Below are 19,245 nucleotides of genomic sequence, written 5' to 3'. Positions count from 1 at the left end.
AAATCTTTAAAGAAAAAAAAAAAGAAAAAGTATCCATACCTATGTTTCTTTTTCCACCCAAATATAGGAGATAAAATTTAAGCCCTTTCTAATTAGTTAACTCATGTGTTTTAATACTCTCTAACTTGAAGAATTTTGGAGATGTCCACATAATATTTTTTTCTTCTTTTTTTTAAATCTTTGTCCTACCTGCAGTGCCTACTTACCTCAACTCTTACCTGGCTAGCTCACTAATCCTGTAGGTCTTAGCTGATGTGCCATGCCTCCAGTAAAGCTCCTCTTTCCCCTCAGAGTTGGGGTCGGTTTCCTAATGTTCTTTGCTTTTCGTCTAGCACTACACTTAACAGAATAACCCTAGTTTCTGCCTAAACTGCACTTTTTAATCTTATACCATTGAGTATTAGGTAGGCCCATTAGAAAATATGTCTTTAATTAAATATGGGACAGAGGTTGTATTTAAGTAAATACTGTATTTAAAGAGATATATCAGCACAGTAGTATTTAACATCATTTTCTTGTGAATGTAAACCTGTATTATGATTATGGATAGTGCGTAGTTGTGATCTGTTAGGGGGTAAATGAACTTTGCTTTCAATCTGTCAGTGGGAGATAGTACTCTTGGCCATGTTGAGATCTAGGGAACATTTATTGGGGGCATACAGTTCTTTGAGGATTTCGACAGATATTTTAGCAGCATATGTTATCTTGTTTAATCCAGCCAGCAATACTGTGTCTGCATTATAAGTGAAAGGAGATGTATTTCTTTGTGTCTGTAAATGTTAGTTTCCTTCATTTGTAAAGTGAAGACAATAAATTAGAAATCAGTCTTGGGGTGCCTGGGTGGCTCAGTTGATCTCAGCTCTTGATCTCAGGGTTGTTAATTCAAGCCTCATTTTGGGCTCGATGCTGGACATGGAGCCTACTTAAAGAAAAAGAAAAGAAATTGATGTCTACAGTGCCCTTAAAAACAAAAATATTCTGACTCAGTTCTTAATGTTTAGTTCAGTAATGGTTTTTATAAGTAGATCAAGAAAGGTAATTCCTGTGAGTGACCTTGTTATTTCTTGGCTTACTTAGATATTATTATCACTGATGAATTTGTCACCTTAGTGATGTTTTTACTATTAGGCATTGTGAAATATTATCAGTTACCACATATTTTTATATTTTCCTACATGTATAGTACCTGAAAGTATGTTAGTTTCTGGGGAGAAAGAGCATGTAGTAGAGATTCAGTCTGTGGTGTTATGAAGCTTATATATATAGGTATAAATGACATAATCATAAATGTATAGATCTGCTATTGTGGGTGCTAGGTAGGTAAATTAGAGAATTTTTTGAAAAATTTCCATATGCCTTGATTTAGCTACTTTCCTATGGAAAAGACAGTTGAGCTTAACTGAAGCAGATGAAAGGTTTGAGAAGAAGGGATCAGGGTATTAATTTTAGACTGAAGATATGGCATGTATAGAGATCCTGAGTTAGGAGAAACCATGGTATGTTTGAGAGACTGAAACAAAGCTCTTCTTTTCTTTCTTTTCTTTCTTCAGGGTTGGGGATGGAGAATGATGTGAGATTAAGGCTTGTGAGTAGAGTGGGGCTGTATCATACAGGAACCTTCTTAAATGATACTAGGAATTTTGAGTTTTTCTTTTTAGGGACAGTAGGAAGTCACTTTAGGATTTTAAGCATGAAAGAGATGCATGGAGAGATTTAGAAAATCACTAGTATAGTGATTTTTTGGCAATATATTTTTGGTAGTATAGTGATTATTTGGCAATAGTTGAAGCAAGGAGACCTATTAGGAGGAGGATATGTAGTATGCAAGCCAGTTATGTTGACAACTTGAACCGAAGTAATTACAGTGCAAATGGAGGGATGTAGACAGAATTTAGAGAGTTTTAGGGAATAAAATTTATTTTTTTATCTGATTCTTCAATTCTTTTAATTACTCTTTAGTAGTCTTATAAATGTGAACATTAGTCAGTAACAGGACCTTGTAGGTTTTTTGCGGCAGTAGGTCAAAGTTTGAATTTTTTTTTAAAAGGTTTTATTTATTTACTCATGAGAAACACACAGAGGCAGAGACATAGGCAGAGGGAGAAGCAGGTTCTCAGCGGGGACCCCAATGCGGAACACAATCCCAGGACTCTGGGAGCATGACCTGAGCCAAAGGCAGACACTCAATTACTGAGCTACCCAGGCGCCCTGAAAATTTGAAATTTTGATCAAATATTCTGTGTTCTAGAGAGAAATTTGTTACTGTGTAATCAGATTTACTGTACAAGGACAATTGTTTTAGCTCTGTTAATAGTGTAAATCTAGAGACAGATGGGGCATTTGCGTGGCTCAATCAGTTAAGTGTCTGCCTTCAGCTCAGAGCATGATTTCAGGGTGCCAGCACTGGGCCCCCTGTACAGCTGGGAGTCTGCTTCCCCTTATGTGCTCTCTCTCCCTCTCTTGCTCGCTCTTAAATAAATAAATAAAATCTTTAAAGTAAAATAAAGTTAGAGATAGTCTAAGTGCTCACTGATAGGGAAGTAATTAAGTCAATTTCCTATGTATCATGGAGTACTATTCAGGAATTCTGTGTATTGGTATGGAAGATTCTTATTAATTAAAAAATTTAAAACAAATATAGTTAGAAGAAGAAAGTAAAACAATAAAATAAATACAATATTTTGATATGTATTTATATATGCAAAAACATAAATAGGGCAGGGTAGTGCTCAGACTGTTAAAAATGTTATGCTGCAGGTTGGGATTCAGAGTTAGTTTGTGGTAATGTGAAACTCTTCCTTGTATTCTTATGTACTTGCTATTGCTTGAAATTAAATTATATATGTGTTACATATTCTAATAAACATGCATACTAATTGGAATGTATTAGTAATTGTTGGTAATAGCCATCACCATTTAAATTGGCTGCAGTTGGCAGAATTAGAAAATAAATTATATCTTTTTCATATCAGTAAACTGTAGTGCTCAAGGATAAATTGTTTCACTAACACATTACATATTATATGCTAGAACAAACCTGTTCTTATAGTTGCTTTGTGATTTAAAGTATCAAAAGCACTAGTAGATTTTGTCCACAAATGAGCAAAAGGAAAACATAATATTTGCGGTATAGTATTCTGTTATGGAGATAGAGAATTCAAGTTTACCTTGAGATCTAACTGGACTGTGCCATCTCCTAGGTATGTGACTATGAACAAGATTATCACATTTTCAGATCTTTCATTTGTTTATCTGTATTGATATAATAATGTTTTCTTAAAGGTTTTTGTGCATATTCTAGATATGCACTATAGATATAAGTAGCACACGGTATATCTTAACATAATCTATTTGGTCTATATTGAGGAAGAAAGTATGACTTGTTCTTTAGCAGAGATGAATAAGATGAACTAGATCAGAAATTGATGACTGTTAGTGGCTCAGATTCCTGCTTTTATGAATATTATTGGACTGCAGCCATGTCTACTCACTTACATAGTAGGTATGGCTTTATTCAGGCTATGATGGTAGAGTTGAGTGGTAGAGAGATTTTCAGATCCCCAACCCTAATATATTTACGGTGTAGCCCTGGACTAGATCAATATTATTTATAATTTTATTTTATCTTTATAATAAGTTTTGTAAAAACTTTCATTTCAGTATAATGAATATATATTGTTATGATAGTTTCAGGGTTAAGTGTAGTGATTTCAATGCTTTTGTGAATCCTTGACTAAATTTTAAAAACCTACTTATTTTTACTGCTTATTTTTCTTACTCTTGCTCTGTGGTATTTCTTTTCCATTCAGAGGGTCTCCTTTAATATTTTTTGTAAGACTGGTTTAGTAGTCATGAACTTCTTTAACTTTTGTGTGTCTGGGAAACTCTTTCTTTCTCCTTTTATTCTGAACAATAGCCTTGCTGGATTGAGTATTCTTGCTTGTAGGTTTCTTTCTTTCAGCACTTTGAATATATTATGCCACTCTCTATTGGCCTGCAGAGTTTCTGCTGAAAAATCAGCTGATTGCCTTCTGGAGTTATCCTTGTATGTGTTTTCTTTTCTCTTGCAACTTTTAAAAATTCATCACTACTTTTACCATTTTAATTACTAGGTGTCTTGGCATGTACCTCATTGGCTTGATTTTGTTGGGGGCTCTCTGTGTTTTCTGGTTGTAGATTTCTGTTTCCTTCCCCATATTCAGGAAGTTTTCACCTATTATTTTTTCAAATTTCATGCCCCCTTTTCTCTCCATTTTTTTTTTCTGGGATCCCTAAAATGCAAATGTTACTATACTTGTGTCACTGAATTCCTTAAGTCTGTTTTCATTTATTATTTTTTTCTCTCGTTCAGCTTTATTGGTTTTCATTAGTCTGTCCTCCAAGTTGCTGATACATTCTTCTGCTTCCTCTAGTCTACAGTTTATGCCCTCTAGGGTATTTTAATTTAAATTATTGAGTTCTTCATCTCTGTTTTGTTCTTTATATTTTTTAATCTCTTTGTTAAAACTTTCTCTGAGGTCCCCTACTCTTTTCTCAAGTCCAGTGAGTATCTTTATGACTATTACTTTAAAACCTCTCTCAGGTATATTACCTCCATTTCATTTAGTTCTCTAGCTGTGATTTTGCCCTGTTCTTTTATTTGGACATATTCCTCTGTCTCATTTTTTCTCTCTGTGTCTGTTTCTCTGTTTCAGGAAAGTCAGCTACATCTCCTCCCATTGGAAGTAATGGCCTTATGAGTAAGAGGTCCTGTAGTTCCCTACAGTGCAGTGTCCCCTGTTCACTTGAACCTTTCATTTCAGGGGTGTCTTCTGTGAGTGTCTTATGTATCTTGCTTTTGTGGTTGAGCCTCAGTTGCTTTTATTTTAGTCCTCTGTAATGGCTCTTTTTGTCTATTCTGAGCACTGTTTGGTTCCTTTGTTATTAGTGGGCCTGTCTGGGTGTCCTTGGGACTGAGTTAGATCAGACCAGGCATTTGCCAGAGCTACAGTAGCACCATCCTGCAGGGCACTCTCCCTATGCCCACCCATTTCATTGGTGGGGAGTATCTTGCCCATTGCCAGGCATGCAGTCAGACTGGCGTGTGTGGTTTTCTTCCCTGTGCCCCAGGCAGGAGTGACTTTGGGGTGTACTAGTCTATGTTGGAAGTGCTTGCACACTGCCATGCTTGTGGTATAGCTTTGGATAGTCTCCTGTGGAGGTCGGGTTAGACGGGTAGGTCCACAGGAGAGCATGGAGGCAAGGACATTGGGTTTTAGCAAGCTAGATAATGTGTTTGTACCACATCTGTAGGTGTCCATGTATCTAGGATGAGATACATGGCAGCTGGTACCTGCCAGCTATTTTGTTCTTGGAGAAGTTTCCCAAAGATCCCTACCTCTCCAGCATATGCTCTGAGATTAGTAAACAAATTTCCTTCCCTTAACCCAAATCGTCTTTCAGACTGCTGCTTCTGTTATGTATTTCCCGGGCTGTTTGTTAATGCTGTTTTATGCTTTTTTCTTTTTAAGGTAGGGATTCTGTTTCCTCTTGTCCTCTAGCTCTCCCAGAGGCAGCCTGTTTATTTTTAAAGTTCCTAGTGTTAAGCTCCAGAGATTATAAGGACTTGTAAAATTAAGCCACTCTGGTTTTTAAAGCCAAATGTTATGGTGATTAGTCTTCCTAGTGCAGGTCCTCCATCCATGGGGTGCCTGGGGTGCCTGGTGTGGTCTTACTTCTACTCTCTTGTTATCTGTGGCTTCTTGCCCTCCCGTGGACAGTCCTGTGGGTCTGTTAAGCTCCCAACAAATCTCTGCCCTTCTACCCTCTTTGTGGCCTCTTCTCTACATTTACTTGTAGGGAGTCTGTTGTGACAGTCTTTTGATCATTTTCTGGGTTATATATGGTGTTGTGGGTGTTATCTCAGTGTATCCATGGGTTGGTGTGAGCCTAGGATCCTTCTACTCTACCATCTTCCTCAGAAATCTCAATCTTAAAAAAAAAAAAAAAGAAAAAAAGAAATCTCAATCTTTTTTCAGTTTACAGTTTTAAACACCAGATCACCTTTGATGATTTGCAAGTAAGGAAGTATTGTTTTTTTATTTTTTTAAGATTTTTATTTTTTAAAAGATTTTATTTATTTATTAATGAAAGACACACAGAGAGTTAGAGGCAGAGACACAGGCTCCCCACAAGGAGCCCAATGTGGGAGTCTATCCTTGGTCTCCAGAATCACACCCTGGGCTGAAGGCGCCGCTAAACCGCTGAGCCACCCAAGCTGCCCAGTAAGGAAGTATTGTGATGTTAAGAATTTTACTGGCAATATGTCATGGTAGAATGCCTTGCATGAGGGAAATAGAAATAGATTAGTTGAGATTAATTCAGGAAGTGATGGCTATGGTAATAATCATGGAAAGAATTGTAGAATTATTATATTGAGGACAACTTGGGAGCACTTGTTAGCTAATGGCACAGAGGAAGATTGATACGTTTCTAGGTACATGAGTAAGACAGGGTAATGGTGGCCATGATAAATATGCATAACAAAGTACAGTTGTGCATTAACTAAATAAATCAGTTAATTGTATTGCCATGAGCAGACAGCTAGAAATAAATTAGTGTTGGAGTTAACTTCATTTGTGATATTTGGAGAATTTGATGTGGCATGCAAAGAAGAGTGCTACACATGATTTAAAAATATTGAATTATAGATGATCAGGTCTATTTTCAAAAATCTTTTGATTAAAATTTAACTTAATAAATATATAGTATAATTAGTTTCAGGGGTAGCATTTAGTGATTCATCAGTTGTATATAACACCCACTGCTCATTCCATCAAGTGCCCTCCTTAATGCCCATCACTCAGTTACCCCATCCTCCTACCCATTTCCCTTCCAGCAACCCTGTTTGTTTCCTAGAATCAAGAGTCTTTTATGGTTTGTCTCTCATTCTGTTTTTATATCTTATTTTATTTTTCCTTCCCTTCTCTGTTTTGTTTCTTAAATTCCACATATGAGTGAAATCATATGGTATTTGCCTTTCTCAGACTGACTTGTTTTGCTTAGCATTAATATTAATACCCTCTGGTTCTCTCCACCTTTTTGCAAATGGCATGATTTCATTCTTTTTGATAATTAAGTAATATTCTATAGTGTGTGTGTGTATGTGTGTGTGTGTGCGTGTACACACGCATACCACATCTTCTTTATCCATTCATCTGTTGGTGGACATCTAGGCTCTTTCCATATTTTGGCTATTGTGAACGTTGTAGCTATAAACATTGGGTTGCATGTGCCCCAGCAAGGATACTATTTTAGTATCCTTTTGGTAAATACCTAGTAGTGCAATTGCTGGGTTGTAGGGTAGTTATATTTTTAAGTTTTTGAGGAACCTCCATACTGTTTTCCAAAGTGGCTGCACCAGTTTGTATTCCCACCAACAGTGTAAGAGGGTTTCCCTTTCTCCGCATCCTCACCAACGTTTGTTGTTTCCTGAGTTGTTAATTATAGCCATTCTGACTGGTGTGAGGTGGCATCTCATTAGTTTTGATTTGTATTTTCCTGATGCTGAGTAATGTTGAGTGTTTGTTCATGTGTCTATTAGCCCTTTGTCTGTCTATGGAGAAATGGGTGAAAAGGTCTATTGATAATGTTGAAGTTATAGAAGCTATGCATCAAGTGGATTAGATCTTCCAGAGAGTATGGTATAAAGGGAGGAGTGGCAGACATTAAAGAATTGAGCTTTAGGCAATTGACACAAAGAGGAAATGGAACTGAGAGCTTTCAGTGAAGCAGATGGAGAAATAGTAAGTTGTGTGTCATATTCCCCTTTGCTGTGTTCTCTTTTTTGTATTTGCAATTTTAATGCAGATTCTTTATACTGTTAGTAACAAGATTTAGAGGAGTTGTTCATACTATTTATATCTTTTCAGTGATGTGGTGGAGCCAACCTGTACTGTCCTGGGGAGCTGAATATTAAATTTCCAGGAATTTTGTGACCCAGTTAAATTAACCTTGTCATTATAAAAAGTTAAGTTTTATATACTTAAAATTAAATAAATCATATTAAAAATAAAAGTAATAAATTCTCAAAACTCACCACTTTCTCATTAGTTTACATGTTACTGTTTTCTATGCTCTTGAATATTTTATTTACATCTATTATATCTATATGGTAAAAATACTTTTTAGTGGTGTACTACTGTTTATTACTTCTCAACTCTGTTGATAGCCCTTTGGTAGTTTGAAATTATGGTAGGAGTATTTACATTATGAAAATCAGCAAACACTACAGGTTAGGGCTTAATTTATTATTTTTTCATTTGTCTATAGACTTAAAGTGATGAAATTATTGTTAATATTGTAGATTAAAGGTATATCACATTTATAGCCATTACAGTATAATAACACACATAGTTAAGAATTATATTTCCAGTATTTTGAGAACTGTTACTGATTAAGTAAAGAAATTGCCCACAGCATTGACTAATGAGTGAAGCTCTCAAAAAAGTCTGTCATTCCATGTATCCTGTTCATTAAGTGAACATAAATATCAATGATTTTTCATGTCAGAACTGTGTGTGTTCATTGGTTTCAACCAAACATTAAGTATGGATACAAGAGTGACAAATTATAATTTTATATTAATTGATTAGTTATATGGAATTTACAATAAGAATACTGTACATTTTTAAATTGTCAATACATTGTTATATATCTTTTATATCAGTAACATTTCTCATCATTTATGTGCATATTTTTTTGAAGAGCCGGTTGTTAAACTTTTACTAGTACTCTATTGACTTTCATTTTATAAAATGAATAATATTCTTCCTAAGACTTCATTTTTTTGTATTGATAAATTCATCTTTTACAACTGAATTTTCACTTATATTTTGTGTAGCAGCTGCCATTTCCACAATCATTTCTTTCTCTTTGTTTCTCTGTCAATTTGAGGATTCTTGTCACTCAGTGTTATGTGATACAGGCAGGAAGGATAACATTTTCAGTTTCCAGGATTTTTTTCTGGAAGTGGAAGAAAAAACACTTTTTAACAGCCATGTTCCAGAAGGTAAGGAAAATAGTAGAACAAAACTGCATTGTTTGTATGAATTAATTTGTTCGCTAAAATAATATATCACATTTTCTAGGGATTCAACTAATGAAACTACTGCCCATTCTGATGCTGGCAGTGAACTTGAAGAGACAGAGATCAAAGGAAAAAGAAAAAGGGGTCGTCCTGGTCGGCCTCCAGTATGTATTATACTTGTCTTTGTTCTTGTAATGTTTACTGAGTAAAGGGGCTTCATATAAGCTGCTTGTTAATTCTAGTTCTGTTAATACTTTTAAAAAATTTTGGTGGCATATTAGAGATTCTTGAAAACTTTGCTTTATGAATTGGATTGACAGTGATCAGAAAAAGGAGCTTGATTTTCGTCTTTTTTGCTCTCCATGCTGCACTTGTAAATAAATTGTGATCCATGTAAAGACATGGAGAAAATGATTAATATGAAATGAGATGTAGTTAATTATGACTTCCCTGATTTTTAGAGGGAATTGTTGCTTTCTTGTGAGCTCCTAAGCATGCATTTTGGTAGTATTAGTTTGGGATTTGGGCCTAGTGTCAGAATATATTCTCATTGATACATGATGGAGAAGTTAAGAAGAATTCTGGATATTCTTATTCTAGAGGGGTATCTTTATATATTTTTGTGTACACCAGTCATTATTCAGTTTAAGGTAGCATAAGCTCTCAGAGACGGTATCACTCACTATGTCAAGGGTTAAGGTTTATATTATTCTACACTCATTTTTATGATATGATTTGGTATTAGCCATTTTTTTCTATTTTGTGAATATTCTTCTGGAAAATTTCAGTCTCCTTTCGTGAGAGGCACGATATTATAATGAACTCTCTGTATAATCATTACCCAGCTATAACAGCTATCAAGTCATTGCTAATCTTGTTTCATTTCTCCATCCCTTATTTCCTTCCCATTTTATTTTCAAGGTCATCATCATTCCACCTGTAAAAATTTCAGAATGCATTTCTAAAAGACACATGCTTGCCTTTTCTTTTTAAAACTTTTATTATTGAAGTATAGTTGACGTAAAATGTTTTGTTAGTTTCAGGTTCACAACATTGTGATTTGACTATTCAGTATATGATGCAGTGCTCACCGTGATAAGTATAATTACTACCTGTCACCATACAGTGTTAGTACAATACTTTTTTTAAAAAAGATTTTATTTATTCATGAGAGACATAGAGAGGCAGAGATAGGCGGAGGGAGAAGCAGGCTCCCTGCAGGGACCTCGATGCGGAACTCGAGCTCTGTACTCTCGGATCACACCCTGAGCCAAAGGCAGATGCTCAACCACTGAGCCACCCAAGTGTCCCATGTTAGTATAATATTATTGACTGTATTCCCTATGCTGTATTTTTAAATACTTGTTACTAATTTAGTTTCTAAGTGGAAATTTGTACCCCTTAATCCCTTGTACTTATTTTGTTCCTCCAACCCCTCCCCACCCCTTCCCCTGCCCCTCTGGCAACCACTACTTTGTTCCCTGTATTTATGAATCTGTTTCTTTCTTTTTTGTTTTTGTTTTTTTTTAGGTTTCACATATAAGTGAAATCATATGGTATTTGTTTTCCTCCATCTAACATATTTTGCTTAGCATAATACCCTATAGGTCAATCATGTTGTATGAATGTCCATCCATTTGCCATACTGATAGAAAGATTTCAGTTTTCTTTATGGCTGAATAATATTCGTGTGTGTGTGTGTGTGTGTGTGTGTGTGTGTGTGTGTATCTCATCTTTTTTAATCGATTCATCTATCAATGGACAATTTAGATTTTTTCTGTATCTTAGCTATTTTAAATAATGCTCCAATGAACATAGGGGTACATATATCTTTTTGAATTAATCTTTTTGTTTGCTTTGGGTAAATACCCAGTAGTGGAGGAAATACTAGGTCATATGGCATTTCTATTTTTAATTTTTTTAGGAATCTCCGTAATGGTTTTCATAGTAGCTATGCCAATTACATTCCCACTAATGGTACATGAAAGTTCCCTTTCTCCACATCCTTGCTAGCACTTGTTGTTTCTTGTTTTTTTTTGATACTAGACATTTTAACTATTGTGATACGTTATTGTGGTTTTGATTTGCATTTCCTTGATGATTATTAATGTTCAGCATCTTTTCATTGGTCTGTTGGTCATCTGTATGTTTTCTTAGGAAAAATGTCTATTTAGTTCCTCTGCCCAAGGCTTGATTTATTTTTATTTAACAATACATATCATTATCATATCTCAAAATAAAAACATTGTATATACATAATCAAATTAACTACTTTAAAGTTTATAATTATTTCATAAATGTTACTATTTTTAAAGTATAGTTTGTTGATTTGAATTATGCAAATAAAATCTACTTGTTGGAATTGATTGTCATATTAACCAGTTATTATAAATATGTCCTTGTGACTTAAGACTTTTTTGTGTATTATTGGTATTCTATCCATGTTTCTTTGCTTCAGTTTTTAATTAGCTTCAATGAATCTTCATAACCTTTAATTTTCTAGCATAATCTTAGTTTTAAAAAAGGTTGGAGGGATGACTTCTGCCATTTTCTCTACACTCTTATATTCCACCTTTATTTAAAAGGAAAAAAATTGTAGAGGAAAAGACATACACTAAAGTTAGTCTTTATAATACTTCTCAATTTTGTTAGAATATTTGGTGGTAGAATTCCTTATGAAGCATTTTGGGAAAAGTTCAAGAGCTCTACACTTAGACACTGATCTAGTTCCCCTTACTATTTCTCAGGCTATAGGCAAGTTACATTGTTTTCACTAGGATTCAAATGAGTTAAAGAGGTGCAAATTGTAAATAAGACTAAACTTGCTTGAAGGTTGGAGAATGAACTGCCTATATGATTGCTTACTTGAATTTGTTTTCCTTCAGTTGAAATTCTTTATAAGACTCCAATTAAGTGCTTCCTTCTTCAAAAACTTTTTTTTTTCTTCCTGAAGAGAATTTATCATCCCTTCAGCAGGCTGTTGTGTTATTCTTTAGAACTTGGCTAATTTTGATATGTGTATAGCTGCATTCGTATAATATTTTTGTTTTCCTTGTTGAGAAGAAGTATGCATATTCAAACTGAGCTCTTTTGTGGTTAAAAGATGATTTAATTCTACTAAAATTGCTACTCCATAATCTAGTAGGTAAATAGTACATGTTCATCCCATGTTAATAAAATTGAAAATGAGTTTACGAGGATAGGATAGTGCATTCCAGAGACTTGTGTTAGATTTTAGTCCATATCTTCACACTCATTAGTTCACATGGGTATCTATACTCACTTCCACCGGACTTAAGCCTGTTTGTTGACCATGGAAAGAACACAACACCATGAATTTCTCCTCTGGCTTTGCACTAACCTGATGGTATTTATGTCATTTAATTGTAACATCAGTATAATGACATAGTCTTATGTGCAGTTTACAAAATAGAAAACAAAAGTATGAAGTACTAATCCACCTAGGGTCACATACAGTATTTAAGTGGCAAAGCTACGTTTTGAACTTGCATTTTAAACTCCCAAAGTCTGTCTATCGAGAATGCCAAAGTGCCAAGCTATTTTATATTGAGAGATTTTATATTTTATGTTGAGAGATTTTATATTTTCTATTTCATATTGAGTGATGTAATTGTCAGAGTGATCAGGTTTGACATATGCTCCAGTACCTGTTCTGAAGGTTGCTTGGACATTTTCAGTCAGCCGGCTCCATTTAGGACAATTCTAAGTTGTGATTGATACATACTTTCTGCTGTTTTAATATTTATATTTTTAAAGAAGACTTCATGGTCTCTAGTTTTGTTTACTCAGCCATATGAAACAAATAGTATAAGGACTTTCTGTTATGGGTAGTATTCTTTTCATTTCTAAATTCTTACACGGCATCTCATTGTTGGTATTTCTTTTTGGTATAATATTTCAGAGACCTTGTTTGTTATTAAAACACTTATATTTTGTAGTTGTCCTAATCAATACTTTTTATTGTAACTCTCTAGCCAATTGATTAACAATCTCTAAACAAACCCTATATCGTGTTTATACTGACACTATGATTGTATTAACAAATAATAGTATCATTTCCTTTGTCTACACACACTACTTGCTTGGTGATGATATCCAGTCTCATGACTTTAAATACCATGTCTAAGTTTATGTTAGTAAGATTTATATCTCCAGGCTGGACTTTACTCTGGACTCCAAAGTCATTAACATGTCTGTTGAGTTTCTTTCTTTAGATAGTTAATGGGACCATGATGTTTAAAAAATCAAACTGCTAAGCTGTCTATCCCCTGCCCACCTCTTTTGTATAATGGCAACTTCAACCCTCCCCGTTGCTCAGGCTTTAAACCTGTGGTCATTTTTGACTCTTTCTCACCTGTATTCGGTATATCAGCAAATGCTGTCTAATCGATTTTCAGATTGTGTCTTTTTTTTTTTTTTTTTTAACTGAAAAACTGATTTAAGACACTGTCAGATACTTTTGCTCAAATCTGTCAGGATTGTTCCTTGTCTTAGGACCGTGTCTTATCTTCTTATTGACATCTCCCCTAAAAGTGGTATTTAAAATTGCAAATCCTCACTCCTACCCAAGGAGACTTATACACATGGAAGAAGGTGATTGTATGTGTGTGTATGTGTTTTTCCCTCTTTCCACAATACTTGATTTCCATCTAATGTAGTATACATTTAACTTATGTACTGTCTGTCTCCCCCCTACTAGAAGATAAGCTTCATGAAGATAGGGACTGAAGATAGGGATTTTTATCTGGTTTGTGGAGTGCTGTGTAGTAGTGTATGACTTTCATTAGGTGTTCATTAAATACATGAATGGTGTTTAATTTTGTTAAATTGTCACTCTTTTTTCCTGCTGTTTAAAATTATTTTATTTGCAAAGAATTTCTATGCAGATTCTTCACACAGATTTTCCACATGTTAGCATTTTGTGATGTTTATTTTTATCATTTTCTCTATATATGTACATATATATGTAAATATATAGTTTTATATATGTAAACCTGTATAGTAGCCCTCCCCCCTTATCTACAAGGGACTCCTGATGGATACCTGAAATTGCAGATGGGAACAAACTTTATATATACTATTTTTACCCTATATATACATACTTATGATAAAGTTTAATTTTATTTATTTAGTTATTGAGAGAGATCATGTGTGCATGCAATTGGGGACGAGGGGCAGCGGGAGAGGCAGAATTGCATGCAGGCTCCATGCTCAGCACAGAGCCTTATGCGGGGCTCAGTCTCACGACCCTGTGATCATAACCTGAGCTGAAATCAAGAGTTGAATTGCTTAATCGACTGAGCCACCCAGGTGCCCCAGTAAAGTTTAATTTACAAGTTACACGTATTAAGAGATTAACAACAGTAACTAAGAACAATTAAAACTGTATACTGTAATAAGAATTACATGAATGTGGTATCTCTCACATATCTTATTATGTAGTCACACTTCTTCTTGTGATGATGTGAGATGAGAATACGCTTATATGATGAGATGACATGAGGTGAATGATGTAGGCATTGTGTCATAGTGTCACTCTACTATTGATCTTCTAATGATAACTCAGAAGGAGGATCACCTGCTTCTGGACTGTGGTTGACTATAAGTAACTCAAACTGAGGAAGGTGAACCTGTGGATAAGGAGGTCTATTATATTATTTATCCATTATTACTTTTAAACTGTTTGAGAGGAACATACATGGTACTTTACTCCCAATGCTTTCTTTAGTATGAATTTCCTTAAAATCAAGGATATTCTCTTACACAATCACAGCACAATTATGAAAATAATATTGATATAATACTGTTATCTATATCCTTCATTCCACTTTTGCCAGTTGTCCTAGTAATTCCCTAAGCAAAGAAAAAAAAATGGTTTCCCTTTGGGTCAGAATTCAGTCCAGAATTTCATTTGTCATGTAAGTGAACTCATCTGCAAACTAACCTATCTTGAGTCTCTAGTTTAAAGTTTTATTAAGGATTTTGTTTTCTTTGTTCTATTTAAATGAAAACTGAACTTCTATTCTCAGAATTATTTAACTTTTATATTTGCCTTGGCTGAAATGGAAAGTTAAATCAAAAGATACAATTTTTATTTTAATTTCTATATATTCATACCCATAGAAGATGGAGAATACACATGAAAATATTAACAAGCATTGGAAGAACAGGTAAATTTGTGAGAGTTGGATCTCCTAAATTCCTTGATACTTTTATGTAGAATATTATGAATTTCCTGACATTTAATATTTTATATAATTTTTAAAGGCTTTATGGTACTTTGTACCAAATTAATTAATCCCTTATTATTGAACATTTATGTTAAAAATTCTTCATTAATCTAAACCATACTGGCATAAACTATTACAAATAAATTTTCCATACTGATACAAACTATTTCCCAAATTTTGCTGTAGATCCATTGATCTTTTTTTAAATCCTAAATTCTTAAAAGTGGAGTTGGTCAGCCAGAAAGGTATGCCATGTTTTGAAAGCTTTGAAGGTGTATTGCTGGTTTGCCTTTCACACAGCAAAATACATAGCATTGCCCATCTTACTGTTGATTATACTAATTATTAAAAATTTGCTTATTTTTAAGTGTTGTAAATTTTAACAATATGTTTTGAAATATTGATCATTATTGTTTCTTTTTTGATTGTCCATTTATCATTATCTATAGCACTTTCCTATTTTTATGTTTCTAAAGTTTTTTTTTTTAATTATTTATTTATGATAGTCACAGAGAGAGAGAGAGAGAGAGGCAGAGACACAGGCAGAGGGAGAAGCAGGCTCCATGCACCGGGAGCCCGACGTGGGATTCGATCCCGGGTCTCCAGGATCGCGCCCTGGGCCAAAGGCACGCGCCGAACCGCTGCGCCACCCAGGGATCCCAGATTACTGGTTTTAGAAACATAAAAATAGGGATCCCTGGGTGGCGCAGCGGTTCGGCGCGTGCCTTTGGCCCAGGGCGCGATCCTGGAGACCCGGGATCAAATCCCACATCGGGCTCCCGGTGCATGGAGCCTGCTTCTCCCTCTGCCTGTGTCTCTGCCTCTCTCTCTCTGTAACTATCATAAATAAATTAAAAAAAAAAAAAATAAATAAAACCAGTAATCTCATTATAAAATGATTTTTTTGTAACTTAAGCCTACACACTTTTCTGATCACTTTTTGAAATGTATTCATCATTTGGACTTCTATCTCCTTTCTCAAACCAACTTTGTTACCTATTTGATTATTAATTTTTCATTTAATATTCTATAGACTAATTTTTAGTTTGGAGTTCCTTAATTTAGTTAAAGCATAGCATAATTCTTCCAGGAACTCACAATTAAAATGTGAATCACGGGATCCCTGGGTGGCACAGCGGTTTGGCGCCTGCCTTTGGCCCAGGGCGCGATCCTGGAGACCCGGGATCGAATCCCACGTCAGGCTCTCGGTGCATGGAGCCTGCTTCTCCCTCTGCCTATGTCTCTGCCTCTCTCTCTCTTTCTCTCTCTCTCTCTGTATGACTATCATAAATAAATAATAATAATAAAAAAATTAAAAAAAATAAATAAAATGTGAATCACCATTCAGTTTCCTCATCCCACAATCCATTCCCTCCCTTCTATATCTAATTAGATCCGATTTGGTAAATTTTTATTTCACAGTGTCTTCTACATCTGTCTCTTCTTTTACATTCCCCAATTTCCTTTTTTTAGGTTTCACTTTATAGGGAGTTGGAACTGTTAACTTCCTGCCTTTAGTCTTTTCCCTTTTTTATTACATTAAAAAAAAAATAGTGCCAAGTTGACTTTTTTTTTAACTTGTTCAGATAATAAGAAGTGCCTTTTTGTTGTGAGTTATGGCCTTTTATTTTGCCTTACAACCTAATATTTTATTGTGTTTCCTTATTTATAAACTTTCATTCAATCAGATACATTTCTTTATCCTTCTCTATGTGTGGGTGTCTTGTGCTTCATGGTGTTTTTCCTTTCTAGAAACCTTGTTTCCTGAATTCTATTTATGGTAATCATACCAATTTTACTAATCCATTAAGTTCCAACTGGCAGCTCATCTCTTCTGTGAAAGTTTCTCTGGTTATCTGTTACTGGAAATTCTCTGTCCCTTCATAGAACACTTGGAGCACTTACCTTAAATTTCTATGACAATTTTTTTTATAGACTGTAGTGTACTATATTATGTTGCAGTTATTTGTGTTCCTGGTTGTTAAAAAATAATTTGTATGTAATGATTTTGTATTTAGTTATTCCAAGTATGTTTATATACACGATTGTGAAAGGGTCGGTGTTATTGCACATTCAGAGCTTACAAATAAATTCAGGTAAGGGACAAAACTAAAAAACAATACTGGTAAATCTGTGTCTCTTAAAGTTTCTAGAAAAGTCATTGCATATTCAGAGTGCAGTTCATTTTATACAAAGCTGTTGGGATAGCGTAGTTTAGGGTTGTTAATTTTCCTGGACAGCAGTGCTAACTTAAAACAGTTTACCAGAACTATAGATACACATTTAAATTAAGTAACAGACACTTTTTCATAAAGCATTTGTTCTAAACTCTGACATTTGATTACATCATTTTCGCAAAGATGCAGTGAAGAGTGTGTAGCTTAATGATTTCATGAGCATATTTTCTGTGAAAGTCATTACTTAATAGTTTTAGGCAGGCTTTGTTTTGGGTAGTTTTGTTTTCCTACATGTAATTATTTATTAGCATCCCACTCCCCACCCCCCACCCCCGTCCCATGTCCTTTGAAGTAGCTCCAGCAATGAACACATGACTCTAGGTTTCTTTGGTAGTAACCCTATGAACCATGGACATCTCATTTAAACTGTTTTTAATGGGATTTGAAGCATGAGTCTTCCTCCACCACCAGTTGACAGCATTGTATTGAGATGTTGAAAAATACATCTTAAATACTGTAAGTTCTTTGAAAACCGTGTGTGGTAGTGTATGGAAGGATAAACTTTTAAATGTATCTGGTACATAGTAACTGCATGATGAATAAAGAAATAAAAGTTGTGTTGAATAGTGAAAAAAAAAAGTCTCTCTTCTTGAACCTTGTGTTCTGTAGATGGAATTAGTTTGTCTTTGCTAATGGTTAGATTCAGGTTCTGCATATTTGGCTATAATACCACTTAAGTATCACTTGAGCTCTTAAGCAGGAATTCTGGAAGGTTAAAGTAGGTGAGACCCTGTAAGACATGACTTAGAAATTAGACATGCCCCCTGGGTTGAGACAGGTATTTGGGAGGAGATGCACTTTGCTATTAATTTAAGAAAGATGGGCATCCCTGGGTGGCTCAGCGGTTTGGTGCCTGCCTTTGGCCCAGGGCGCAATCCTGGAGTCCCGGGATCGAGTCCCACGTTGGGCTCCCGGCATGGAGCCTGCTTCTCCCTCTGCCTGTGTCTCTGCCTCTCTCTTTCTCTATGTATATCATGAATAAATAAATAAATAAATATTTTTAAAAAATTTAAGAAAGATTTCCTAGGCAAGAAGTAGTTGGGGTAGATGGGGTTAGTGGATCACGTTTTGTCAGGAAGATGTGTGTGTGTGTGTGTGTGTGTGTGTGTGTGTGTGTGTGTGTGTGTGTGTATCCAGAATCAGTAAGCATTTAGAGATGTCTTCTTAGCTAGATCTTTGCCATATCTGTGGTCTGGCAGCCTCTTGTGGGAGACGGTACCTAATGGCCTGAGATTCAAGGATAGGACCTCAGTCAGTCCCTGAGGTAAACTGATAATGGTAGGACGGAACTCTAGTTCCAGAGGAACTGGTTTACTGGCTAGGTTACTAAAGTATTAGTAATCTGTGAATTAAGGCAAGGAGTCTTGAAACAACTAAGCAAGTTTGACGTGGAACATCATCTGTTTCTTTCATCTGAGCACTTTGGATCCTTGTTTAGGAATGGAAATACACCTACAGGCGGTCTCACCTTTGTGGCAAAAATGTGTAGGGAAGGGAGCCTGTTAAGTCACAAGTTAATAAAGGGCTACATATGTAGTATTACCTGTTAAAATAACTGTCAAAATTCTTAAATTCCCCCTACATCTCTGGCCCCCTGCCAGACTCCAAGCAAACATGTGATTTGAGTGGGATAAATGTAATTTATATGTCTGAGATGGGGATTCTTCTCAGGACTGCAAAATTGTATCCT

General features: G+C 35.1%; 1 protein-coding gene across 3 annotated transcripts in view; it reads left to right on the top strand.

Annotated features, from left to right (window-relative positions):
* Positions 1–19,245, top strand: part of STAG1 (STAG1 cohesin complex component) — a 401,472-nt gene that overhangs the window by 124,258 nt on the left and 257,969 nt on the right. For 2 of the 3 annotated variants that reach the window (XM_026015434.2, XM_072726920.1), the window contains exon 3: positions 9,129–9,231. In XM_026015434.2, coding sequence (XP_025871219.1) covers positions 9,129–9,231 — 103 coding nt within the window. Of the gene's footprint in view, positions 1–4,694; positions 4,814–7,910; positions 9,232–19,245 lie in introns of those variants that run through there. The other variant, XM_072726921.1, reaches the window with a different exon arrangement.

Source organism: Vulpes vulpes, chromosome 11 (genome assembly GCF_048418805.1).
Source record: "Vulpes vulpes isolate BD-2025 chromosome 11, VulVul3, whole genome shotgun sequence".
NCBI classification, from domain to species: domain Eukaryota; kingdom Metazoa; phylum Chordata; class Mammalia; order Carnivora; family Canidae; genus Vulpes; species Vulpes vulpes.
The sequence above is the reverse complement of the archived record's forward strand: the minus strand, read 5'-3'. Positions and strand labels throughout refer to the sequence as shown.